At 46.2% G+C, this 26,575-nt stretch overlaps 1 protein-coding gene across 5 annotated transcripts in view; it reads left to right on the top strand.

Annotated features, from left to right (window-relative positions):
- LARP1 (La ribonucleoprotein 1, translational regulator) overlaps positions 1 to 26,575 on the top strand; it is a 79,605-nt gene that overhangs the window by 36,124 nt on the left and 16,906 nt on the right. For 4 of the 5 annotated variants that reach the window (XM_069483894.1, XM_069483896.1, XM_069483892.1 and 1 more), the window contains exons 2-8: positions 19,909 to 19,970; positions 20,242 to 20,307; positions 21,533 to 21,707; positions 22,631 to 22,759; positions 22,837 to 23,043; positions 23,143 to 23,305; positions 24,316 to 24,460. In XM_069483894.1, the coding sequence (XP_069339995.1) occupies positions 19,909 to 19,970; positions 20,242 to 20,307; positions 21,533 to 21,707; positions 22,631 to 22,759; positions 22,837 to 23,043; positions 23,143 to 23,305; positions 24,316 to 24,460 (947 nt within the window). The remainder of the gene's footprint in view (positions 1 to 19,908; positions 19,971 to 20,241; positions 20,308 to 21,532; positions 21,708 to 22,630; positions 22,760 to 22,836; positions 23,044 to 23,142; positions 23,306 to 24,315; positions 24,461 to 26,575) is intronic. The other variant, XM_069483893.1, reaches the window with a different exon arrangement.

The raw sequence follows: 26,575 nt of genomic DNA, 5'->3' as shown, positions 1-26,575 counted from the left end.
AAAATGTGGTGTTTGAGAATGCCCTGGTGATAGAATGTTAGAGTGAGACATGAATTCAGGTCCTTTGTAGTAAAACTCTCCCACTCCATCTTTGGTGTTGCTCTGCAGCTTTGGGTTTGTTTGGGGGAGCAGGGGTCTCTGTGCTTTTCCTGTTCCATATATATATTAATGGTAATATGAGGAAGAAATACCAATTTAGGATCCCAGCATGGGGGTGTAATTTGGACATGGTGAATGCAAGGTTGTTTATGGGAGGTAGGATGCTGCTTCTAGGGAATGTGGGAAGGAGACAGGAAGTCGGGAGCACACAGAGGAGTTGGTTCATATGCACCTTTCTTTGAGGATGGGATTGGTTGAAGAACTAAAATTGTTTTGCCCAAGGAATCAAAGCTTGGGGTGGGTGGGAAATGTTGATTGTCTTGAAATACAGCCTTTGAAAAAAAAAGAAATACAGCATTTGAAATAGAGCTTCTTCGCATGGCCTCATGGTGAAAGCTTAAATGGTTGGTGGGAGGTGAAGGATTAGTAGGTTTTGCATACCATCAAGTAGTAACTTTGAACAGTGTCCCTAAATGGATTCACAGGAGGTATTGAGTTTCTTGATATGGTAATATTTGAACAGTTTAGATGGTGATTTGCTGTAGGGCTGTGCAGCTACAAGTTGACAATACTTTCCTAGATTGGTTCACTAAGAAAATTTTGAGTACTGTACCTGTTAGCTGTCAGGCCCCAGAATTCAGGGGTAAACAAGATACAATTGCTGCCATGGTGGGACTTAATTCTGAATTGATTTGAGTGACCTGCATTTAAAAACACTTTATAATAACCTATATTTAAAAATCAGGAAAACTCTTTGGAAACCAAGGAAGTTCCAGCTTTTCTTTAAAAAAAAAAGTCAGTCTCTGAATATACAAAAAATACCCCACTAACTTGTATATTTGAAATGGGTGAATAGCATGGTATGTGAATTATGTCAGTAAAGCTGTTATGCAGGAAACAAATTAGAAGACCTAAGCTACTCTGGGCCTCTCATGGCTGCTGTCTAATGGCAGAACCTATCTCCCCTTTAGAGGAAGAGTGCTGCAGCTTGGCCCTTGTAAGCCCTTGAGTTTGCCATCCCTGATCCAAGCTTCCTTCCAGCGTGAGGCCTATGGGCTCAGACTTTATATGTTTCATCATACAAAGGAGAAAGGGCAGGCCACCCAGCTCACAGGCTGGGAACATTCTTATGGGAGAAGAGTGAGAGGAGGGGTGGGGAAGACTTTAAGGCCTAGGACAGAAATTATACTCTACCTGCATTGGGTCTGAAGCTCTACAGCTGCAGTAGGAAGCTAGAAGAGTTAAGAGATGGGCTTGCCAGGGAAACCAGGTTATATCAGGCCCCAGTGAGCCTTTGCTCCCCTCCCCAGTCTGTGAAATGGGTTTAGCATCTTTGATTTCAATCTCAAACACCCTGTAGATGTAAGAGTGACTAAGACAGATATTAAGTTTCAGTGTAAAGGTAAAAGATCGAGGCTAGAGGCTTTGTGATGGCTGGGGGCAGCTTCAATCAAGGTATTGGGAATGCCTCTAAGGGAGAGTCAAGGTGAGATTGATAAGGAACCTGGTGACGAGCATTCTGACCTGGAAGAACAGCATGTACTAAGTGGCAATGATTTTAGAGTTCTCCAAGGAACAGACAGAAGGCCTGTATGAATGAGGGAAAGGAATCAGAAACAGGAGCCCTTTGGAGGCCAGTTTGGGGAGTTTGGATCCTGTTCTGAAAGCAGTGGAAGAGGCGACGTGATTGATTTCTGCTATAGGATTACTCAGTTCTGTGGAGAATGAATGAATGGAGGTGGGTGGGTAGGAGGAAGCAAGATGGAAGCAGGGAGACCCCTTAGGAGACTTCTGCAGTTGTCCATGAAAGAGATGGAGAAGAGAAGATGATGGCATAGTGACTTGGGCCTGATTTTTTTTTTTAAACTAACTTGCTATTCTCCCGTAAGACTAGGTTACTTAAAGAGGAAGCTTTCTGATTGCTAATAGTTTTTCCTCCTCATTTCTCAAACTGTCTAGAAGCTGAATTAATTGTCTGTGCCCATTGGGCAGAAGGGTGGCCTTAGGCAGGCGGATGTTTCCCCCTGGTTCTGGGTCTTTTGGCCTCAGAGACAGACTAAGTGCAGGTGCTTCCTGGCCTGGGCTGACTCCCCTGCCCAGTCCCATGCTTCAGGGTGAAGGTGGAATTAAGGTGTGGGGGAATAGCCTGGGACCATGAGCAGGGGTTGGGAACGCGGGTCCTGGAGGTGAGAAATCACCCTGACCCTGAGTCTTTGTGTCAGTTTTCTCTTCCTGACTTGTTAGAAATTGCTGTGGGTTTTTGATTTCAGGCAAGATCTTTAGGGTGGGGTCAGAACAAACTGCCTGAGCAAAGTCTGGGGGTCTAGTCTGGAGTTCTGATTTCAGCCCTGCTCTCTAATTTCTCCTGGCTAGACCTTCATTTCTCACAACTTGTATGAAGGGATTGGATCCTGTGCTGTCGTGCGCAGTGTGAACTGCAGTGCTTATCTATGGCTGATGTGCCTCCCTGGGCTTAGCCAGGTGTCCTCGAATCTTCCTTAGGGGTGGCTTGCCTTATTTAGTACAGATGCCCTAGAGAGCTGGGTCAGAGTGCCTGGGGACCATCTACATCTGAGCTACCACACGTTCCCATTCATTGTCACATTCATCTTCACAACAGCCCCTTGAGATCCAGCTGTACAGTAAGGATCCTCGTTTTACAGATGAGAAAACAGGAGCTCACAGAGGTTCAGTAATTTGCTCAAGGCTCCACAGTAGTTAGTAAGTAGCTGGGATTTGAGCCCATGGCAGACCGACTCCAGAGTTTATTCCTCATACATTATCTGGCTTTGTATTCTCCCAGTCCTCAGAAGTATACAAACCCTACCAGGAAAATGTTTCTGGGAGAGGGAGGACTCACACAGATCTTCAGATGGTGGGAGTCTGTACGGGGCCCCTCTGGCCCAGCCTGGAGGCTCCAGCTCTACCCCCTTAGCAGGTTGGGCTCCCTGGGTATAAGTCGAGTGGGTATAAGCCAGGCCCTGGAACGTCTGATCCTGCTGGGGAACCCTGGCCCTTCTTCCCCCAGAGATGTTCCTCTTTAGCTCTGGCAGGCCACGTGCATGCCTGCTGGAAAGAGCTATGCTGACCTTGTGGTTTTTCAGGCATGGCCTCCAGGTCAGTAGGAAGGGATGGTGGGGAGGGCTCTCTGCAGGCTTTGGGAGGTGCTCTGCGTCTGAGTTACCAAAGGGGATGGAAAACACTATTATGCGTTGGGCCTTTTAACTTCTTTAGAAGGAGAAATCTCTTCAAATTACTCAAGCAACACCAATTCATTGTAGAAAAATGTTCAAATATATTTTACCAAAAAGAAAACCAAATCTCACCGACTGCTGTAAATACAACTAAACATCGATGTGTATATCTTTCCAGACCAGTGCCGCCTAATAGAAATAAATAAATTTAAAATTTTCTAGTAGCCATATTTTTTAAAAAAGTAAAAAAAAGGTAAAATCAATTTTAATAATCCAATATATTAAAAATGTAGTTTTCACATGTAATCAGTATAAAAATTGGTAATGAAATGTTTTATGTCCTTCATACTAAGTTTTTGCAATCTGGTTTATCTTTTAAACTTAAAGCACTTCTCAGTTTGTAGTAGCCACATTTCAAGTGCTCAGTGTCTACATGTGGCTAGTGACTGTTGTATTGGACAGCACAGTTTTGAGTGTGTGAGCATACACACACATATATAATTTTTTTCCTCAAAAACAAAAACAAAAACAAAAAACCAAGAAAGACAAAATGGGATCATAATACAGTAGTTCCCCCCCCTTATTCTTGGGGGATATGTTCTGGTATGTTCCAAGACCCCCAATGGATGCCTGAAACCACAGGCAGTACCAAACCTTACATATATTAGGTTTTTTTTCGTATGCATAACATCCCTATATACAGTTTAATTTGTAAATTAAACACAGTAAGAAATTAACAATAATAAAATAGGATAATTATAACACTATACTGTAATAGAAGTTATGTGAATGTGGTCTTTCTTCGTCTCAAAATGTCTTATTGTACTGTACTCACCTATTTTCAAATCATGGTTTACTGTGGGTAACAAACCACAGAGAGTGGGGGACTATTGTATTTTGTGAGCTATATATTTTTTCCCACTTAGAAACATAAGCTTTCAAGGGCACATATCTTGTAATCCTCAAAGCAGGCTTGGTAAGGAAGGAAGCATTTTCCTGATGAAGGAGAAAGGTTAAACTACATTGCTGTGGAGTGGAGGCACACAACTCCAGAGCTGCTGCCTGTGAGGTCCCCACTCTTTCACTGCCCCCTGCAGCCACCCTGGGGTTGCTCTGAGACCACTGAGCCAAGGCCAGATCACATGTGCACGTGTGTGTGCGCACACCTCACTTTGCTGAGGGAAGCAGGCCCAGATACGGGGTAAGCTATGAGGCTGCCACACAGGGATTATAGTGTTTAAAGCACAAGTAAGTACCCTGAACTCCCAGTCCAGTTTTCTTTCCACCACACCCAGCTGCCTTCTAAGAGCTTTCTCTTTATTTATTTATTTATTTTTATTTTTTTCTTTTTCAGAACACCTTTCACTGATCTAAGAGCTTTCTTAACCTATTTGGTTCTGGAACTAGATGAAGTGCAAAGAGGAAACCAGTGGAGGCTGGGCAAAGGCCTCCCGCTTGGTTTGTCCTGGGAGTGCACCTAAGGCTACAGCACAGACACCCCCACAATTCCTCCACCCACAAACTACCCCCCTCCCATGGAAGCAGGCCAGCACTAGGCTGGCCTGTGTCTCATGGGGAGAACAAGTATGGGTAGACAGTGGGGGAAAAGACCAGCTAGGCCAGAGTAGATACAGGAATGGCCAGGATTGGCTTAGGGGAGGTCGGAACTTAGAAATCTCTAAATAATTGATTAGTTTGTCAAACAGTCTTGCACGCCTAGTATAGACAGATGTGCTTCACACTAGACCAGTTTGTGACAAGAACCTCATGCAGGTCTGAGATTTGTAGGAGCCTGGTTTCATTTTTTCCTTTGTTTCCTACCACCCAAACCTATGCTTCTGTTTTTCAGCCTGTAAAATTGGGCTGTTTGCTAGGTGCACCATTGGCCTGCTTTTGGCCTCCTCTGTCCCCTCAGAAGAGGGCTAGGGATGAGTAGCAGATTTGGATTAGCCCTCAGATGGTCCAGGGAAGCCAGCCTTCCTCCACATCACTGTTCCCCCCACCCCATGCTTGTTTGTATCCCAGGGAATGGCAGCTGTAGCACGCAGCAGCCCTGAGCCAAGCCTCTATGCTGACAGGGGCCCGCTCCAGAGAATGAGGAGGTGACTGGGTTTGCACTCCTAGGAGAGCTGTATTGTACTGATGCCAGTGCTGAGGATTCTAAGCCACCATCTTTTGATTTCTTCTGGGTTCTGGTCTTACTACTTAAACCCTTAGATCAAAAGGGTTGATACTACTGCTTTTGAGGTAGCCCTTAAGACTTTACGAAACACTTCTTTATTCCTGTCTCTTGCAGTCCTCATGAGTACTCCTGAGGTAGGTGGCAGTTGGCCCTTTTTTTATGGAAAAGGAATTTTAGGCTTATTGAGATTAAGGGACTGCTCAGGGTCAGAGTTAAAAACTGGTAGAGCCTGTTTGTCCCCCCCCCCCCTTTCAAAGCACAACTAATCAGGGAAAAATTCAGGAGAATAAAAAAGAAGATAAGCATCGGTCTTCATATTATGTAAGATATGGCAAGGGAGGTGCACTTAGCACAGTTACAGATACTAAGTGGTAGATCCATACTTTTTTTTTTTTTTTAAACGTGTATTTATCTCTGCTGACCTGTCTATCCAGGAGTTGTGGGACAGCAGTTTGTCTGCTGAAGAGGGAGGTCCTCTTGCTGAGCATTGGGAAAGGGGTGTGAGGGCGGTGGTGGACTGGGAATGCCTGGCTGCTGGCTAAGAGTAGAGAGGCAGCTGAAGGTCCCCACTGGCTGTGCCTGGGCTTGTAGTTGCTCTGGGATGTTCTCTGCCATTCCAGGCCTTCCCCGCTCCATGCCTTGACTTCCATCACCACTGCCATAACCCCTCCAAGGTGGCAGTTCTTTGAAGATCCTAGACTTGAAGAAGACCAGAGTCTAAGGGGACTTTTGCTGCTTCTTTTACAGAAAATTGAGTCAAAGCCTACCAGGTGGTGCCAAGGGGATCACAGTGCCCACGCTAGGTCTCTCTTTGTTCTGCTTTGTTGCTTTGAGGAAAGAGAAACAGGAGGCCTTTTGAATGGTCAGTTCTTCAGGAATGGAGATTTCTTAGGGGACTAGTCCTGGCAGGTTGAACCTGAAGGCAGATCCCATGCAGATGCTGTAGCTCCTGGTACTCCAGACACATGCCTTCAGCTCTCTTTCCTGAGCCCTGAGAAGGCCAAGGAAGGCTTACCCAAATGGAGGTGTTGCCCAGAAATGTCTACATTTCCTGAAAACGGGCCCTGTGCCTTTCAACTCCTAACTGATGAGCTCTTCAAGATAAAGTCAAATGAAGCCTTGGCTGGGGGTGGGGAGCACTAAGCACACATCCAGGGCAAGGTCCCTGACAGGAGGCTGGCCAGTGGGCTTTGGGGTAGGGTGGAGCAGCTTGTCAATGGTCTTAATCAGGTAATCAGAGATCCGTAACTTCCAAAGTAATAGCCAGCAAGCATTGAGTGTGTTACTATTTGCCAGGCACTTTTCCAAACACTTTACAAGTATCAGCCCATTTAATCCTCACAATTCCATGGTTGGGAGCTCTGTTCACATTTACAGAAACACAGGCTAAATAGAAGTAGCACAGCCAGGCCTCTGGCCCTGCCATCAGGGCCCAGGTTCTTAACAGCTGTACTGCAGTGCTGGTGATGTGAAGCAGGGTGGTCCAGGCCGAGCCAGGGGAAGCAGACAGCTTTTCTGATCCCGGCCCAGTGCTCTTTCCACAGAGGCACCCCTTCTATAATTCTTGCTTGTGTTTCTGCATTTTGTTCTTCCTGGGCCTTGCCTTGATCTCTCTGGAAGAGACCAGGCATAAGGGTTGCAGGTCCTGCCCAGGGTGAGGACAAAATGGCTCCTAGAGGGCAAGAGCATTGAACCCACCACCACCCATGTCAGTTCTGACATCAGCTAGTTTCATGGACTGGACTATTGACAATCTTGTCCACTTCTATATCCACAGTACCTGGCGCGCATAGTAAGGGCTAAACATTTGTTGAGATGAAGGGCACTGTTCAGTCATTGCCAGACTGGAATTATAAATACCCATGTTTGTGGATGCCAAACCTCTTGCCCATAACAGACATTGATCCCAGGCTTTTCCTGAGCCTGTTTACTGCCTGAGGATCCTTAATACAGCATCCCCAGGCAGTCAAGACTAGCCAATCATAGGTGGAGCTTAAGATTAAAGCCCTTATGTAAACTGAGCCTTCAGTGGATAGGAGCCTTCCTGTTCACCATTCCTTCCCCAGTGCCTGGTACACAGACCCCTCCACGGGCAAGTTTATTTTGCTTCATGGTACAGTGGCAGGAGCCCGGGACTGAGATCTCAAACAGTTTGATGCTCTTGGGACAAGCTAGGATGCTGTCTCAGTTCTGTAAAATGGATAGAACCACAGAAACCCTTCCTACCTCAGACTGAGACTTAGGTGTGGTGGTGGGTGAGAAAGTACCCTCTGATGTGCTTAGCCTTGGTCACCAAGGGCGAGGAAAGGTCATTTACCTGGGCAGTAGTTTATGTTCTGTTCACTTGTCCGCTGTGCCCTGGAGCAGGGCCTGTACAAAACTCCTGCTTTTTCACCTCCCTTTCCCCTCCTGCCTGTCCTTTGACCTTCAGGGTTTCTGTAGTTTCCTCTATCCATTCCTTTCTAATGTGCTGGAGGAGGTAGGGATTCCCCTGGGGCTTTGCTGCTGGCCAGAGCCAGTCCTTCAGATTGAGGGTGGCCCTAGAGCATTGCCTTTGCAACAGTGCCTTGATTCCTGACTCTGCTTTCGCCTTTCTTCCTTTGTGCTGAGTGGCATTATCCCCACCTGGCAGGTGAGCTAATGGGCTCAGAGAAGTGGATTCTGGTGGCCTCAGTACCCTGTAGGGCCAGCAAGCTTGAGCTGGAGCCCTTTGGGGACAAGAACCTCATGTTTGTCTCCTGCAGTGCTGAGAGAGGCTTAGAGTAGCTGTGGATTTCAGTCCTAGGGGTCAGATACTTTCTCACTGTGTGACCTTTGGTTAACCACTTAACTTCTTTGAGTCTCTTCTAAAACTGGTATAATAGTCCCTCCATTGTGAGGATTAAAAAACTAAATGCGCAGAAGCCCCATAAGAAGAGTTCTGGCTCCCTGAGGTAAATGCTTAGTAAATGGTAGCCATTATTATTTTAACAGACCCAGATCTTAGGGCATTGGGTGAGCAAACTACCAGGTTTTAGATAAGAGAGGGCAGAGGCTATTTAGCTATAAAGGCGAGGCAGGCAGACAGTTCCCTTCAGAGCTTTCATTCTTTTGGTACAGCCAGAATTTGGAGCATGTCGTAAAATCAAACTCCCAAGCCCAGCCTGAACTGATCTCTTTTGACCTCACGTCTGTCAAGACACTCAGTTTGTGGCTTATCAGCCTAACCAGTCTTGGTTCCTGGTGCTGAAGACTGGACTGGGTGGTAAATGGGATGAACTCCTCCTGCATCCTTCTTCTGGCTTCAGTTTGTATGTGTAAATAAAACTACCTGCAACCTCCTATTCTTGTGAGCTGGTTAAGTCCTGCTTATGCAAGTGTGAGACCTTGATTGAGTGTTGGAGACTAGGGTCCCTTCCTGTGAGTCTCACTCACTGGCAGCTCTGTTCTCAAACATTAATTGGCATTGGCATTACACAGGAAGCTTATTAAAACTGCAGGTGCCCAAGCTCTCCGCACCTTCCCAGACTGATTTCTGGAGTTTGGAGGGTGGCAGGAATCTTCATTTTAACCAAGTGCTGTCCCCTGCCCCAGAAGTCTTGTTGCAAACCTGCTAGCTCACTTGTCTCTAGTTTCTACAGCTGTGAAGTGAGGGTTTTTCAAACTGGCTTCTACTCTAGCTTAATGGGAGCCAAAGTAGGGAGGGGGTTTGGGGCCCATTTCTTTTGCAACGGCTCTGCCATTTTCTTTCTTTCCAAGAAACTCTTAAATATTTAATACATACAAAAGAACATAAATGTAAAATAGAAAAATGAGAAAACAAGAACACAAGTACAGTCATACATTACTTAATGACGGAATACTTACATTAATGACAGAGAAAGGCGTTGGACAATTTCATTAGGAGATTTGGTGGTATTATGAACATTACAGAGTGTATTCACACAGACCTAGATGGCATCGTCTACTCCATACCTAAGCTATTAACATGTGGTATGGCATATTGTTCCTAGGCTACAAACCTGTACAGCATGTTACTGTACTGCATATTGTAAGCAGTTATAACACAATGGTAAGTATTTGTGTATGTAAACATATTTAAACATAGAAAAGGTACAGTAAAAATACGTTATAAAAGATGGTATACTTGTTTAAGGACAGCTCCATTGTAATACATCATAATCTTACGGGACCACTGTTGTGTATGTGGACTGAAATGTCATGAGGCACATGACTATACCTACTACCATCTTAAGAAGTGCAATCTTGATTTAAAAATATTGTGCTGTTGTGGTTCTGGATATCCCTGTCAAAATTAACAGTTGAAACTCATGGGTTAAATCAAAATAACTGCAAGTATGTCCATAGAAAGCCTACTTCAGTAGAATTATCCAGCAGATTCTTGACCTCACCATTCCTAAGCAAAAATTTCTAAAGGATGAGACCCAGGAATCTACATTTTGATAGGCTCCTCAGATAATTCTAATGCATACTAAAATCTTAGGACTGAAATTCTTTCTATCAGGGGTAGGTTGTTTTCCTGGAAAGCTGGCTGCAGTTAAGGGGATCAGTGGGTGTAAGCACAAAATCACAAGATACTAGGACTGGAAGGACTACACAAGACAGGATTCTGCCCACCCCAACTACAGCCCTCTGAGGAGGGACTGCAGACACAGGAGGGAGATTCTTTTTTTGAGACAGAGTCTTGCTCTGTTGCCCAGGCTATAGTGCCATGATATCAGCCTACCAGCTCACAGCAACCTCAAACTCCTGGGCTCAAGAGATCCACGTGCCTCAGCCTCCCGAGTAGCTGGAACTACTCATCACCTTGCCCAGCTAATTTTTTCTATTTTTAGTCGCCCGGCTAATTTTTTTTCTATTTTTAGTAGAGATGGGGTCTTGCTCTTGCTCAGGCTGGTCTCCAACACCTGACCTCAAGCGATCCTCCCACCTTGGCCTCCCAGAGTGCTAGGATTACAGGCATGAGGCACTGCACCCGGCCTAGGAGGGAGATTCTTGCCAAGTGTCCAGAGCAAGGGCTGTGGTGCCTGAGTTGGGACTGGCATCCAGTCTCTCAACTTCTAAGCTCCGGGATCTGGTCACTCTCCTCCTTCTGGTTTGGAACATGGGGCAATAGTCCTTCCTTCCTATAATGACTAGATTTAACAAGTAAAAATAGAGGGCACCCAGTTAAATTTGAATTTGAGGTAAACCAAATAATTTTTTAGTATAAGTGTCTCCCAAATATTGCACAGGACATAGTTACTCTAAAAAAATTACTCACTGATTACCTGAAATATAGATTTAACTGGGTGTCCCTGAGTTCCTATTTGCTAAATCTAGCAACCAACTATATTCTTCTCCCCTCCCACCCCACCCCCCCTTTTTTGGCGTTAGGCAGATTCAAGATTGCCCCAAAGAAATGAAAAATAAGTACTCTGCATTTACAGTAGTTCTTTGTTCTAAGCTCATTTTAAATATTACTTTGTTTAATCTGTTAAACGATCATGTGAACTAGCTATCATGGACCCCTTTCATAATTTGGAAAATGAGAGGTTAAGTCCAACAGGACCAGTTGATGCCTATGGAGTTCTGAGCTGCACCAGAGATTGGTCAGTTTTGACTCATCTGCCCTGGCCTTGTGAGTTACTTAATTGATGGCGGCTGTTGCTCAGCCCATCCAAGAATGCACTCCAAAGTCCATGCTGTTAACTGCTCCCCTGCCTTGCCTCTTAACCCGACACCCTGGTAAATTGGTGGTGGGTGGGTTTTGGGCAGGGGTCAGGCCCTCTCCTACATTAGCTGAAGGGGTATACTGGTGCCTTGAGAGCATCTGTGAATAGAGGTGGGGAGTCTACAGGTGGGGCAGCACCCTGGCTGCTGAGTCTGTCCTGTCTCCACTTTCATGGCAACCCAGGGCCCTACTCTTTCCTAGTTTAGGTGTAGCATGTAGCGCTAAAGGGGCCTGTAGGCAGGGTCAGACTCAGTGAGGCAAATCAGCAGCTTCTGGGAGGCAAGACCCACTGGCCTGGCTGACCTAAATTGAGAGAACCAGTCTTTACCCGAGAACTGCAGCTCCCTGTCTGCTTTTGGGATGCCTGGCAAGTCCCTCCCATTGCCGTGGAGTTCTCAGGTTACTAAGTGTTCCCAGCCTGCAGGGCTGGAGCTATTACTGCTCAATTGAGTCTGGGTGCCCAGCCTGCCTCTCATAGATAGATAGATAGATAGTGAGAAAGACGCCTCCAGGGCATGCCTACCCAGCTTCTTCCAGAGGGAGCTGAGAGGTCCAGCCTTCCTGGCATAGCACAAAGAGGAAAAATGGGGTGAAAGTGGGGCACCTCCCAGAGCCACATCCCCCCACCCTCTGGTCATGTATTCCAGTTCCACGTGAGAAGTTGTTTTTCTTGAAAGCATCATCAGTAGTTGTGGGGTAACAGTGCCTGTGAGACTTTTAGGTCCCTAGGCCCTGCCCCTCACCCTGTGAGTGGGTATGGTTGTGTATAGAGTACATTTTGTTGAGAGAGGATATTGGCTTCCCTGCCTACAGAAGAGCTCTGGATTGGGAGGTGGGAACTCTGTGTTCTAGTGTCAGCTCTGCAACAATTCACTGGTGACTTCACACACAGCTAGGTCCCTTCTGGTCCTCAGTCTTCCTGTCTGTACATTGCAATTTCTCAAGTTCTAGCCCTGGCTGGGTCTGGGATCAGCCTCTCCACTCCAGTAATGGGGATAATCCAAAGTAATTTCTTGGGAATTCAGAAGCCTCTTCCAACAGAGGATGCCGTAAGATTTAGAACAATAAAAATGAGTTTGTGTTACCTAAGGTGGTGGCTGACCACCGGGGACAGGATAAAACCTGCTCTGAGGTTAGCAGCCTCCCACATCAGGGTCGTGGAGACAGGCGTGCAGCAGAGCATCAAGTGTGCCTAGCAACACGCCTGACAGAACTGGCTTCTGAAATGTAGGGCCTAGGAGAGCCTGTGGGAACCCACAAGCTGATTTCGGTTCATCTGTTAAGTAGGAGTCATTGTCACACCTGCCTTCTAGAGAGGTGAAAAATAAATAAATTGCTACATGTAAAGAATTTTGGCACCATGCAAAGACATAGTAAGGACTCAGGAATTGATTACTGTTTAGTGGAATTGAGACACACACAAATGCAACCATTTCCGGCAACAGTGAATACTGAAGTCCCTAAACCTGTAGAGTGAATTACAACTTGATCCAGAGTTGCCGGCTGGGCAGCACTTTACATTGGGCAGTCAGGGAAACCTCCTGAGGAGAATTTACACTGAAATCTATGATGAATGAGTCATCTTGCATCAACATACATGTGTGATCTTGGGCAAGTCCCTTCCCTCTGTTCATTTTCTGGAAAACTGGAATAATAGTGTCCTTTTGAGATAATTAAGTGAAATCACACATAGAAAGCAACTTTAGATTAGTTTTTGGCACCTAGTCAGCACTCAGTAAAAGGTGGTTATTACCGTTCTAACTAGAGGTGAATGTGCTCTTCAGAAAAGGCTTGGTTAGGGAGCTGGCACTTGGAGGCCAGGGGCTTCGGAGGCCACTGATATATTTCAGCTGTGGTGATTGTTAATCAGCTTTTGGGCAGGACTTCAGGGACTGGTACTAGTAGTGGAGGTGGCCGGGTGCATGTCTGGGCAGGGAGAGTGGGAGCACTGTGCCGCCTGGGTCACCGCAGGCTAAAGATAGTCAACTGAGCCTGGGCCTGGGCCTGGGCCAGGCCAGCCTGGCTGGCTGGCATCATGTGATTAGAGCCTGGCCCGCCCTTTGTCCCTCCTCTTAGGCTAAGGGGATGCAAACTCTGCACTCCTGGGCTGGCCTGCAGCTTCCTTTTAGTGAAAACTCAAGATGGTCTGATATTCTGAAGGTTTCCCTCCCTTCCCCCGCCTCCCCCCACTGTCCCTACCCCCTCCCTCAGCACCTTTCAGCCCCTGTCTATGTTTCGTCCGAAGGTTTGGGGGGAATCTGGGCGGGAGAGGCCTGGGCAGAGCGAGGCCTCTCAGAGGTAGCAGCAGGAGGAACTGGTGAACAAGGTGAGGAGGGTTAAGCCTGCATTCTTTTTACTCTGTAGAAGAACATTCCTGCCTGGGGGTGCTAGGGTGAGTGGGGGCGGCAAGGCCTGTGGGTCTCCAAGCTCCTCCTGTGTGACTCCACCCATCCCCAGGCTGGTGACAGCTGAAAGTAGCCAGGCTTTTCACAGACTCTGCCCACAGGCTGGCCTGGGAGGGACAGGCACAGGTGGGTGGTATAACCTAGATTGTCTTTCCTGCCTGCCTCACCTTCCCCTTAGATGCTTTCCCTGCATTCCACAGTCAGGGTCCCACGTTGCAGTCTCTGGTGGATGGTGGTAACCTTCCCCATCTCCACAGGCTGAGGGTGGCACAGAATCCATGTCGGCTGGAACCCCGATAGTGGCCTCTGTGTTTGGGTCCAGGGTGTGGTTCAGGAGCATCAGTGGGGCAGAGATTGGAGTGGAAGACCTGGGAGGTGGGCCTGGAAGTCATGCCTCTTTCCTCATAGGTCTGAAAGGGTGCTAGAGTTAGAGACTCCAGCGGGGTATGCTTGGTGGCAATTTCCCTTGCTCTGTCTAGGAGGGGAGAGGGGAATTGTCAGGTCGCTGGCATCCAGTTGCAGGAGTGTCACTTGCCCAGCTCTGTTACCTTAGCCTTCCCTGCAGTGGGCCTTGGTTTTTAACCCCAGTGTGTAGAGTGATGCTGCTGCAGCCCTGCTGTTGAGAGCCTGCCCTGTTGGCCACAATGAAGTGGTAACTGGGACTCCTTAGCCTCTGTTCTACCTCCTCCTATTGGTTAAGAGCACAGGTTTTTAGAATCAGACTGCTTGGCTTCAAATACTGTGCTGCTGCTTGCTGGCTGTGATCTGGGCAAGTAACCTTTCCACCATGTGCTTTTGGTTTTTCATTTGTAAAATGAGACCAATGAGAGGAAATAATTCAACGTTACTGTGAGGGTTAAGTAAGAGAATCCATGCAGAGAATTTGGAACAATGTATGGTATCTACTAAGTGCTCACTACGTATTATCTGCACTTGTCAGTATTATTACGTCTATAGTTTGTTGCTAGTATCTCTCCTACTTTGATGAGAAATCTCAGTGATTGAGATCTTGCCAATCTCCAAAGGTGATACTAGTCTCCAAATAAACATTTGGTCTTTGTTTGCCATTCTGGCAGATTTCGGGCCTGAAATCTGGTAGTCCTCTCTGGCCACCCACTCTCAGTCCTATAGGCTTTCTCCCAACTAGCCCAGTCTCAGCTCACCTTTCACCACACTAGTCCTTCAGTTTTAATTCTAGCTTTTCCCTTCGTCTTACCAGTTCTTTTTTCCACTACCCGATGAATTTGAATCACCCGTGTGACATTTCCTTTAAAAACCTTCATTACTTTCTCGTTGGTTGAACCAAGTCTTTTGTGTCCTAGACCTCCTAAATCTAGCCCTGCTGGGTAGCTTTTGTTTCAAAAGGTCAGCAGCCTTAGGATCTTTCTGGAAGGAGACAATATTGGAAATACTTTTTAATCTTTTTATCTGGCTTTCTACCAGGTATTTATGAGTTTAGCCCTTTTGGTAAGGTGAGAGAGACTTTTCTTTTGTTGAGGCAGAGTCTCACTCTGTCCCCCAGGCTAGAGTACAATGATGTCATCACAGTTCAGTGCTACCTCAAACTCCTGAGCTCAAGCGATCCTCCTGCCTCAGCCTCCCAAGTAGCTGGGACTACAGGCATGCCTAATTTTTTCTATTTTTAGTAGAGACTAAAAGTTTTTACTCTTGCTTTGGCTGGTCTCAAGCGATTTTCCCGCTTGGCCTCCCAGACTGCTAGGATTACAGGTGTGAGCCAAGCCTGGCCTGGGAGAGACTTCTTGAGGCCTGGGCTCTCTTCCTTTTCTGTGCGGGGTCAAAAATGGAACGACACAATTTCTTCAACTGAAAGCGAACCCCAGGCCTTCACCCTGGTCTTCCTCTCTAACAAAGCAGGGCTTTATGCCAAAGCCACTGCTGGGGGGCCTGTGGTAAATTCCCCCATCTTTCTTTCCCCCATTTAAAACTGACACCGCCTGTCTCCAGAGGGCAGTCGTGCCCCATGGGTCACTGCCTAGAATAAGAGCCAGGCTGGGGAGAGGGCCTCGTTTGCAATCTAGATGGAGTGAATTGAGCCAATTGATCCCCAATAGTTTTTCCACACGCTCTGATTCTTTTTCATGTTGAGAGATAATTTGGTGTGTTCCCCTAACCCCGTCTCTGTCTCTGTCTCTAAGGGGGAGGATGGGGATTGCTTTTAAGTTTCCTTTGTAAATTTGAATTGCAATCTGAAGCATTTGTTGAGCATTTACTGTGTGCTATGCACTCTTAACACACTTTGGTCATTTAAATGTTCCATCAGCCCTATGAGATAACTATGACTTCACTTTTACAGGGGAAGCGGACTTTCAAAGGGAGGGGGCTCTGAAAGGAGCAGAGGAGGCAGGGACTCCAACACAAATCCATCGGATAACAAAGTCCATGTGCTTAGCGATGGGGCTGCCCAGCTTTCCTATCTAGGTGGTATTCAAATGAAGGGGTGTTACACACTGGAAAGTCGAGGCTCAGAGAGAGAGAGAATCTCAGGGCGTTAGTCAAGGTTGTGTGGTCATCGCCCACTCCACTTCACACGGGAGCTGCCGTCCCTGCGCCTGCCATCGCAGTTATTCAAGTAATTCCTTTCTGTCCTACCATCCCCTCAGCACCTGCCTTGTATCCCTTGTTTCCTTTCATCCTTCATCATCAACAGTGATGGCTTAGCTCCCTACCCCTTGCCACTTGAAATAATCTTAAGTAATCTGAGTAAAAATAGTGAGTTTGCCAAGCATACACAGTTCTGGGAAAAGTCCTCTAGTGCCCTCATCACCACCAAATTCAGATTGCTTCTTATACATAGAAATTTTGGTGTGCTTCACTTTTAAGAAGTGTATGTGTGTGTTTAGGAGGCCCTTTGACCTCCTAGAACTAGAGTCAGTACTGGCTCCTGGCTGACTATGGTCCTGTGGGACAAAAAGTGGTTTTCCTCCTCTTCCAGGTATCTGTTAGCCCCTTAGGCAAGGAGGAACACCCTACTAGGGCCTCTCTCGGCTATCCTCCCCTAGGGAGTCGTGGGCCCCAGAGACCTGTGGACAGATAACCTGCTGGGCCCTGCTTGGGGCCTGCCTCTCCACGCTTCTACCTCCCTTTCTCTCTGAGAACTACTCCCTGTCACCAGTAACTCTATTTACTAGAAAAAAACTAGAGAAATGCCCTGAAATTGCACCAAGAAGGTTTTGACCCATTCCCTACCAGTAGAGAGACGTGGGAACCACTGGGCCCCATGAAATTTCTGGTGAGCTGATTAGGAGCATTGGCAAAGGTTGTTGAGACTTTTAGCTCCCATCCTGGTTCTACAGCTAGTCCTGAGGAAACCCCTTCCCCTCTACAAATAGAGGGGATTAGAACTGTGGTCCTTTTTGCTGCTCTGACATTCTACACCTGTTTTCTTGGGCAAGTGAATAATGGTGTTTCTTGAGCTGGGCTTTGGGTCAGTGGCGGCAGGTGGTTTCAGAATGCAGGGGTAGAAGGAGCAAGGTTGTCCCCTAATTTGGCTGGGATGGTGCTGGATGTGGAGACTGGTGCCTGTGTAAAGGATTGGTTTTCATGGGGAGCCATTTCAGATGCCAGGCCCAGGTGGACCCATACATTCTGTGTGTGCGTATGTTTGTGAGCCCTGTGGCAGTTACCTGGTAAGGGTGGGTAGCTGGGAGGGCACCCAGAAAAGGGATATGTAATTGAAGTCAAGTCAGAAAGCCTAGTTTTCTTCCCAGCCTCTTGCAGGGCCTGACAGCAGCTCATCTGAGCCTTCCTGGGTTTCCCTGAGTCCCAAAATGATTTTAAAAGATCTGTGAATTTTACATAAAGGCAGAAGTGGTTCTCTGTCCCCAGTGGGTTTTTCAACCTCTCTGGGTTCTCCTTGTCAGGGGTAACCTGAGGCCCTAGCTGGGAACAGAGCAAGAACAGGGGCACCATGAGTCTTCTGGACAGAAGGACCTGGATATAGGGCTTTTTCAACAAACTCACACAGGCCTCTATAAAGGACTAATTTAAGAATATTCATGTGTATATGCCCAGACTATCCAATTCCCCTCATCAGCTTGGGATCGGTAGTAGAGTAGGGAATCTTTTCATGGCGGGAGGGCTCTCACATTGATTAAAGACTGAATTTTCAGTTCTTTACCACGTCCCTTTCTGATCAAACAAGACCTGAAAAACTTTGCCTAGCCTTTTTAAGGAAAAGTCCTTGCCTTCTGAACCTCATTTCCCTTTCCAACATGCTGTTAATGAACTTGGCGTTGCAGATCTTTTGGTCTGTTCTCCTGGTAGCATGTATGGAGTGGTGTTTGGGTAGTGGGAGAAGTGATTACTAGCCATAGCTGAGGTATATACAAACCTGGTCCTGGTTTGAAGCAGGTGAAGATCTTTAGGCTTGTCAAGGAACTAGGTGGCGGTAGGCTTGTCTGGGCCAACTCAGGAGTCACAGGGAGACTGGGTGCAGAGTAGCTCCCTGGGCCTAGGGGCTCCTTCCTGGTTCACCACTGCCCAGCATTGGGAGTGGGGGATGCTGTGGGCTGAGTTGCACAGCTCCAGCCCTCAGAAGGCATGTGGGGTGTCTTGAGGGGGCAGTGGCTCCGGTAGGGGGTGGAAACCAGGAATGTAGTGGCCTCACCGCTAGGAATCAGGCAAGGACACTCTCTACTCATTAAGGATAATATGAGTTTGATCAAGGAGTAGAACATTCCTTTCAAGGCCAGCTAGGCAAATTTCTCTGCTTAGGACTGGGGGCAGTTCTTACCCTGGCATGGCTGGCCAACAGTGGAGGCAACGTGATGGGAGAGAGGGGTGGGTGAGCAGAGCTTCAGGATGTGTCTTTTCCTGTAGGTAGGTCTCTGGGGGAGGGAGAGGCAGAAACCCTTCAGAACTGTGTTGGGAAAACAAATGTGGGTATAGAAGGGAGTGGACCTACTGGAACCACTTGCTTAAAAATTAGAAGACATTTGTTTTCTTTAAAAGCCCGCGTTGTCGAAAAATTTAAATCTCTGTAAATACAGTACTTAACTCCTGATAATACTTATGTATTCTTCTAGAGTTTGTACACATACATGTACAGTATGGGTGCATGTACACTTTTTCTTTTTACAAAAATGGGATTGCTTTGTATCTTCTCATTTATTGTGTCCATCTTTATGTATCGGTAGAGATCATTTATCTTTTTAATGACTATTCTAAAAATGGATGAACTTTATTTAGGCAGTTGCCTACTTTTGGACATGCAGGTTGTTTTCAGTTTTTTGAAGTTATAAATAGCACTTTGGTGGACATCTTTGTACATAATCTTTGTCTAATTTGTATCATTAGGATCAATTGCTAAAGGTAGAACTGGTAAGTCAAGTGGGAGCCCACCTTTTCTTAGGAAACTGAGGAAGCAGACAAAAATCTTTCCTGAGTGGCCTGGCGCTGGTGTAGTCCCTGGAATTCTTGATTGCCTACTTAGGGTTTTTAATCTTGCTTTTTCTTCTTCTTTTTCTTTTCTTTTTCTTTTTTTTTGTCTTTTTTTTTTTTTGAGACAGAGTCGAACTCTGTTGCCCAGGCTAGAGTGAGTGCCATGGCGTCAGCCTAGCTCACAGCAACCTCAAACTCCTGGGCTCAAGCGATCCTCCTGCCTCAGCCTCCCGAGTAGCTAGGACTATAGGCATGCGCCACCATGCCTGGCTAATTTTTTTTCTATGTATATTTTTAGTTGTCCAGCTAATTTCTTTCTATTTTTAGTAGAGATGAGATCTCGCTGTTGCTCAGGCTGGTCTTGAACTCCTGACCTCAAGCCATCCACCTGCCGCAGCCTCCCAGAATGCTAGGATTACAGGCGTGAACCACCGTGCCCGGCCTTAATCTTGCTTTTTCAATGATTACTAGCCTTGGTCTGTGCACACACAGACTTCTACAATGTTAGGGCCAGAAATGATCTTTCAGGCCCCTTATGAAATCTGCCATGATTCGAGAGCACTAACTTATAGTGTTGCCTCTGGCATGGACTTCCCTCTCCAGGCCTCAGACCCTATTTTACAAGAGGGTGTAGAGCTGTAGGCCCTCTCAAATCAGGGTCTCAGTTCCTGGGGTTTTGGCTGCCAGCTCTCTGCATGATCTGGCAGATTTCTTCAGGAAAAGATAATTTCCATGATTTCTTCAGGAAGGGGCTGGTAAAATTGTTACTGGTGTCTTTCTCCCCTCCACTATTTCTTCCTTCTGTGAGACCAGCAGGTTGCTTGGTGAGGTGGGGATGGTAATGAGGGTGAAGAGCTGGTAGTGGCCCCCTCATGCAGTCTCTGCATAACCGTCTCTCCCTTCTTGTTCCCACAGAACATTCTGCTCCGGCCAAGGTGGTGAGGGCAGCTGTTCCTAAACAGCGCAAAGGCAGCAAGGTAAGGAATAGGAGTGGGCAACCTAAGGGGACTTCTGGAAGTGGTGGCCTTTTTCCTGTTCTAGTGAGTGCTTCTGGACTGCCAGGTAGTTCCGGATCCTTTCTGAATAGCATGGGAGCCCCCTTCAGGGCCTCCAATGTGGATGGTCCTAGTGGACAGACTGCCTGGGCCTCTGATCTCTTAGTAGAGCTAGACCTTGGGTGAGGGGCTGAATGGCAGAGACAGGTATCTGCCCCCACCCCTGGGACCCCTCATAGAATGTGCTTTGCAGGTTGGTGACTTTGGAGACACTATCAACTGGCCCACACCTGGAGAGATAGCCCACAAAAGTGTGCAGGTGAGTCTGTGGAGAGGGAGGGATGGGCAAGTTTGAGCTCTTGTCTACAAATACACATTTTGGGTTCTCAGGCTTTCAGAGTCTCAGATCTTAATTTTTGTCAGTTTTTAAAATGGAGTGGTTGATATAAAATGGGCAACATTGAAATAGCTAAGAATTGTTATCACTTGAGCCCTTGCTTTGTGTCAGGAACTGCCATGTATAGTTGCCCCTCGGTATACTTGAGGGATTGGTTCCAGGACCCCTGTGCATACCAGAATCCTCGCATACTCAGGTCCTGTAGTCGGCCGTGCGGAACCAGAGTATAACAAGTTGGCCCTCTGTATATGCTGGTTTTGCATCCCACTAACAGTGTATTTTTGACCCACATTTGGTTGAAAAAGAAAATCCATGTGTGAGTGGATCCATGCAGTTCAAACTTGTTGTGGTGTTCAAGGGTCAACCTACGGTCTATTCATCATCTTATGTGTCCCTCACAGTGACTCTGAGATAGGTCCTTTTATAATTCCCATTTTACAGCTGAGGCTACTGAGACTTGGAGAAGTTAATTACTAGCCCTTGATGGCAAAGTGGGGATTGGAAGTCAGATGTGTTGTATTATTCCAAAGTCTGTGTTCTACATCATTAAACTTGGGTTTTCTATGAGTGAAAGGAGAGAGTGGTCATTAGGGCAAGTACTGACCTCCAGACCACATGTGCTGGAGAACCTTATATAGCTCTCCTGAACCCTAGCAAAGGGGGAATTCTGGTCAGTTCTCTCCTTCCCAGCACTTTTGTTCCGGGCCAGTGGCCTGGATCCCTTACTCACGGCTATTGCCACCTTCAGTTCACAGACAGGTTTTTTTTTTGGACAGGTTTGTTTTTGACAGGCCAGGGGCCAGCATCTGTTTATCCCACAAACTACCTGGGCAACACAGCCCTGTTACAGTAGGGAGTAAACATTTGGCCTTTGCGGGCCCCAGCACCTCTGTCTTGGGGGTTGTCTCTGTCACTTAGACTTGAAAGCTGGAGAGACAAGTTGTCTCTTCTGCCTCCTGGCCTGTTAGACCGTACTTCCCAGTGAAAGCGTCTCAGGTGTAAAAGCAGAACCTTAGAGTACATCTGTTTCAGCCTGTTGTTGCATACGGTAGCTCCTTCTGCTTGTTGTTTCTAGTGACAGGAAGTGCCCTTCTCAAACCACGAGGCACTCACACTCACCTCACTTCCCTGTTACTTCCCGCTGCAGCCACAGTGTCACAAGCCTCAGCCTCCTCGTAAGCTGCCACCCAAGAAGGACATGAAGGAACAGGAGAAAGGAGAGGGGTGCGATAGTAAAGAAAGCCCAAAAACCAAATCGGACGAATCAGGGGAGGAAAAGAATGGAGATGAGGACTGCCAGCGAGGCGGGCAGAAGAAGAAAGGTGAGTGATGGAGCAGAACTTGGGAGAAGGTGGTGGGACAGAACTGTGAAATACCAGACCTCTGGGCGTTGCTGGGGGAATCTCATGTGCCCCTCGGAAGTCACTGGGAGACTGATGTAGACCACTGGGGCAGCAGTCCTCTCTTCAACCCTCTGTCCTCCTCTTAAAAAGATAAAAGTTTCCAAAAACCTGCTGAAATGGTAGGGTCCAGGTTTGGCTGCTCTAATAGAGGTCTAAAGTAACAGTGGTTTAAATAAGATAAAAGTTTCTCTTACATAACAGCTTGGGGTAAATAGGCCAGGCCTAGTATGGCAACTCTTTAATTCCTTTAATCTTGTTGTGGTACGTTGACTCATCCAGCTAGCAGGAAGGGAAAAGGGGAAGGGGAGCTTCTTTCCTTTTAGGGACTCAACCTGGAATTGGCTACTTTAACTCAGCCCTCATAGGTACCGTTTTTGCATATGTCTAAAGAGAGTCTGGAAAGTATAGTCTTTATTCTGGGCAGCTATGTATGTCTGACTCCAGAAGAGTATTCTCTGACCGTACAGAAATCGATATTGGGAGTTAAACAGGTAATCTCCACTGAAGACCATTTTATTTTAATTTAATTTAACTTTACTAAAAAAAAAATTTTATTTATAGAGATGGCATCTTACTATGTTGCTCAGGCTGGTCTCAAACTTCTGGCCTCAAGTGATCCTCCCACCTTGGCTTCCCAACCTGCTGGGATTACAGGCATGAGCCATTGTACTGGCCTGGCCTCCTTATTTTAGAGAAGAAAAAGAGGTCTGGTGTGTAGGAAAGAGTTTTCCCTAGGGTCACCAGATTGTGATTTAGGCCGAAGCCCAGGGCAGGTGAAGTAGCGCTGGGTGGGAGGGGTGTTTCCCCCCAAACCTTTGTCACATGTCCATGCTGTCTCCCAGGGAACAAACACAAGTGGGTTCCATTGCAAATAGACATGAAGCCTGAAGTACCCAGAGAGAAATTGGCCTCACGCCCTACTCGCCCGCAGGAGCCGAGACATATACCTGCCAACCGCGGGGAGATCAAAGGTATGCACTACCCACTATGGAGGGGCCTGGACATGGGGTCACCCTCAGGCTTGACCCAGTGCCCCCTCTCCCCATAGGGTCTGAGCCTGCCACCTACGTTCCCGTGCCCGTGGCCCCCCCCACCCCAGCCTGGCAACCAGAGACCAAACCGGAGCCTGCCTGGCATGACCAGGATGAGACATCGAGTGTGAAGAGTGATGGGGCTGGTGGGGCGCGGGCTTCCTTCCGTGGCCGTGGACGGGGGCGTGGTCGCGGCCGGGGACGCGGCCGGGGTGGCACTCGAAGTACGTGAGGCCCCTTTGGGCTCCGGGATGTCCAAGGGAGTGCGGCAGGGGTGGCGGGCAGGTATCTGCTCTCCCTCATGACACCTGTTTCCCCCGTAGCCCATTTTGACTACCAGTTTGGCTACCGAAAGTTTGATGGTGCAGAGGGGCCTCGCACCCCCAAGTACATGAACAACATCACCTACTACTTTGACAATGTCAGCAGCACTGAGCTTTACAGCGTGGACCAGGAGCTGCTCAAAGACTACATCAAGCGCCAGATGTGAGTGTGCGGGAGCCTTCTTCCTGGAGAGATGAGTGAGAGGTTAGGGGTTGCCAAAGGGTCACAGCTGGGCAGAGGAGGACTGGACACACGCCCTTCTGGTTGGGGCAGCAGTTGTAGCCTCTGGTTGGAGCTGTGAAAGATAGCTTTTCTTTTGTCCTTTAGGCTAACTTTTCATAAAGTTTGTTTATTACAGAAGTAATACCATATTTACCTTAAGAAACCTCGTAGGGGTGGGGAACCTGCAGCCTTTGATTTCAGGATTGTTCTTTTGTAAGTATGAAAGCAGGCAGTAAAAGCTTTATCTTTCTCTGCTGTACACCTTTTAATAAAAGGATTTGTTCTGTAAAATTTGGATTCGGTTAAAAGGCTGCACTTAATGACCTAGAAGGCCATATTGTGGCCCTATGGCCACAGGTTCCCCACCCCTGGTTGGCCAGGCTCAGTGTTAAGTGCTTTACAGTCATTATCTTAATTTAATCCTGTAATTTTTATCTGCCAAATTCCTATGAGCTGGGTCTTTAATCCCCATTTTATAGATGAGCAGATAGGCCCAGTTACTTGCATAGAGTCTCACAGCTGGTAGGTAGCAAAGCACAGGTTTAAATCATTTCCATCTGATGGCAAAATCTTTGCTCCTAACCATTCTGGTATATTGTCTCACAGACCAGTGGGGAAGCCATATGAGGGAATAGAGAATTTCAGTAGAGTGTTATAAGTGTTTTAGGAGCAGACGAGAAAGTGACCAACAATATTTGAGCTGGGTGTTAAAGGAGGATGAGGAGTTTGTCAGGCATGCAGAGGGGCTGAAGGGCAGAAGGAGTGATTTGACCCAAGCAAGGTAGGGATAACGTCATTTGTCTTCATCCTTTAACACCGTTTGTATGTAGGATAGGAACAGGCTGGGGCAGAGGCCGTGTGAGATTGCTGGGGTGTATAGCAGAACAGGGAATGGGATTTGTAAATTATGCAGCAATCCCTTGGTGATGCTCTTCTTCCCCCCCACTTAGTGAATACTACTTCAGTGTGGACAATTTAGAGCGAGACTTCTTCCTGCGACGGAAAATGGATGCTGATGGTTTCCTACCCATCACCCTTATTGCTTCCTTCCACCGAGTGCAGGCCCTTACCACTGACATTTCACTCATCTTTGCGGTACGTCTTCTCCCTGGGGTTGGGGTGTGGGGGAAAGAAAGGTCCTTACTTACAGAGCTGGGGTTTTGGGCAAAGGCAGAAAGCCCTGGAAGAGTCTTCATCTGATTAATTCTGTTAGAGTCCCAAGACTTGGCTAGCCTCTTTTCTTCCCTTCCCCTTCCCCTACTCCCTGCCCCTTTCTCTTTCTTTTTCTCTCGTGGAAGATGTTAGATATTTACAGAAGTTGACAGGATAGTATAATAAACCCATCACCAGCTTCAGCAAGTATTAACTCAGTCTTATTCCATCTATACCCTCATCTGTTTCCTCTCTCACATTACTTTGAAGAAAATCCTAGGCAACCTGTCGTTTCATCCACAGATGTTTTAGTACATATCTCTAAGAGATAGACTTATTAAAAAACATAACCACAGTATCACCATCACACGTGAAAATATTAACTGTTCCTTAATATCACCAAATATGTAGTCAATTTCAAATTTGCCTCAGTTGTCAAAAAAAAATTTTCAATAGTTTGTGAGAATCAGGATTCAGATGAGACCCATGTGTTGCCTTATTAAGTCTCCCCCCTCCTCTCTTTTTCTTTTTTCTTGCTGTTTATTATTTGAATAAACTAGGTTATATATCCTGTAGAATTTACCTGAGGACACAGTGGTGTCATTCATCATGTTCATCTGTACTTCAGTATTTTGAAAGTTGGTAATTTAGAGGCCTGATGGGTTTTGGGAGTCCTCCCCCGCCTTTGTCAAGCATACTTCATAGATATGATGTGTTCTTTCTCTCAAGGTGTCACATAATGTTTCATGTGATTATCTCTTTCATGATATAAGCTGCCATTAGTGCTTGTGGCCTATTATTTCATTTAGGGATTGCAAAATGGTGATACTCTAATTCTGTTAGTCAGTCTTCAATTTTTAAAATTGTATTTATTTACTTTTTTTGGTTCCTCATCAGTCAACATGAAGTTAGTCTTCATTTATTAGCTGGAATATCTCTTTAAGGAGCAACTGCCTCATCAGCTATTCGGTTACCAAGAGCCATAGTTTGTGTAAGAACAACCGATAAATATTTGATCTTTTCCCTTTTGTTAACCAGTTTGTAGAATTATAAGTTGATCCCTAATAACATTTAAAGGTAACCAGTGAGGTTTTGTTTTGTTTTGTTTTTTTGTTTTAGTATCATTTGTTCTTGTAGGCTTACGGATTCAAACGTATTTATTTGAATCCATTGCAATTAAAATGGTATTTAGGTACCATAGTCTGAGTTATAGGGGTGCTTATTGCTACTTGGTAATTATTTCTAGAGGTTTGGTTTTTTGGTTTTTTTGGTAAAGTAAACTGCATCATGAGATGACACTAATACTTTCTATTAAAATTCAGGAGTATGTCATCTTAACCCTGTGGGTCCTTTTTTATTCCTTTCTCCGATGCCAAAAATCTTAATTCCTAATGTTATCAGCATAATTACTCATTTGTCTAAAACGTTTACATGGTTTCAAAGTCTCAACATGATTATGTCTAACTTAAAATTCTGTCATTTCCACCTTTTCTTCCTCATAGGTAAACTTTTTTGAATCCTTCCATTAAAAAAAAAAAAAAAAAGAAAGAGAGCAAATGGCCCTCTATGTATGTGTATCCTTTCTCTTTCTTAGAGAAATGATAACATACAACACACGTATTTGTTTTTTTGTTTCATGTAATACATCTGGGAACTAACTGAAGAGTAGTGGTATATAATAGAAGGATATTCCTCGTTCCTATTTACTGTTGCATAGTACACCATTGTATGGATGTTCCATGAGTTTTTCAACTGCTGTCCCTGTAGATGGGCATTTTGGTTGTTTCTGGTCTTTTATATAAACCACATTAGTGCTGTAGCGAATAGCCTTGTATATTTATCTTTTCATATTTGTGCCAGTGAACTTTTGTATAGATTTCTAGAAGTAGGATGGCTGAGTTAAAGGGCATATGCATACATAATTTTGCTAGATGTTGCCCATTTCCCTTGCTAGGGGTTGTACCTTTTGCATTCGCAACAGCAAAAGTGCCTCTTTGCCCAGCCTTTCCAACAGAGTATGTTATCACATGTTGAAATTTTTTCCTCTTTCACTTAAAA

Source organism: Eulemur rufifrons, chromosome 10 (genome assembly GCF_041146395.1).
Source record: "Eulemur rufifrons isolate Redbay chromosome 10, OSU_ERuf_1, whole genome shotgun sequence".
NCBI classification, from domain to species: domain Eukaryota; kingdom Metazoa; phylum Chordata; class Mammalia; order Primates; family Lemuridae; genus Eulemur; species Eulemur rufifrons.
Note: the sequence above shows the minus strand (reverse complement) of the source record. Positions and strands in the feature narration are given on the sequence as shown.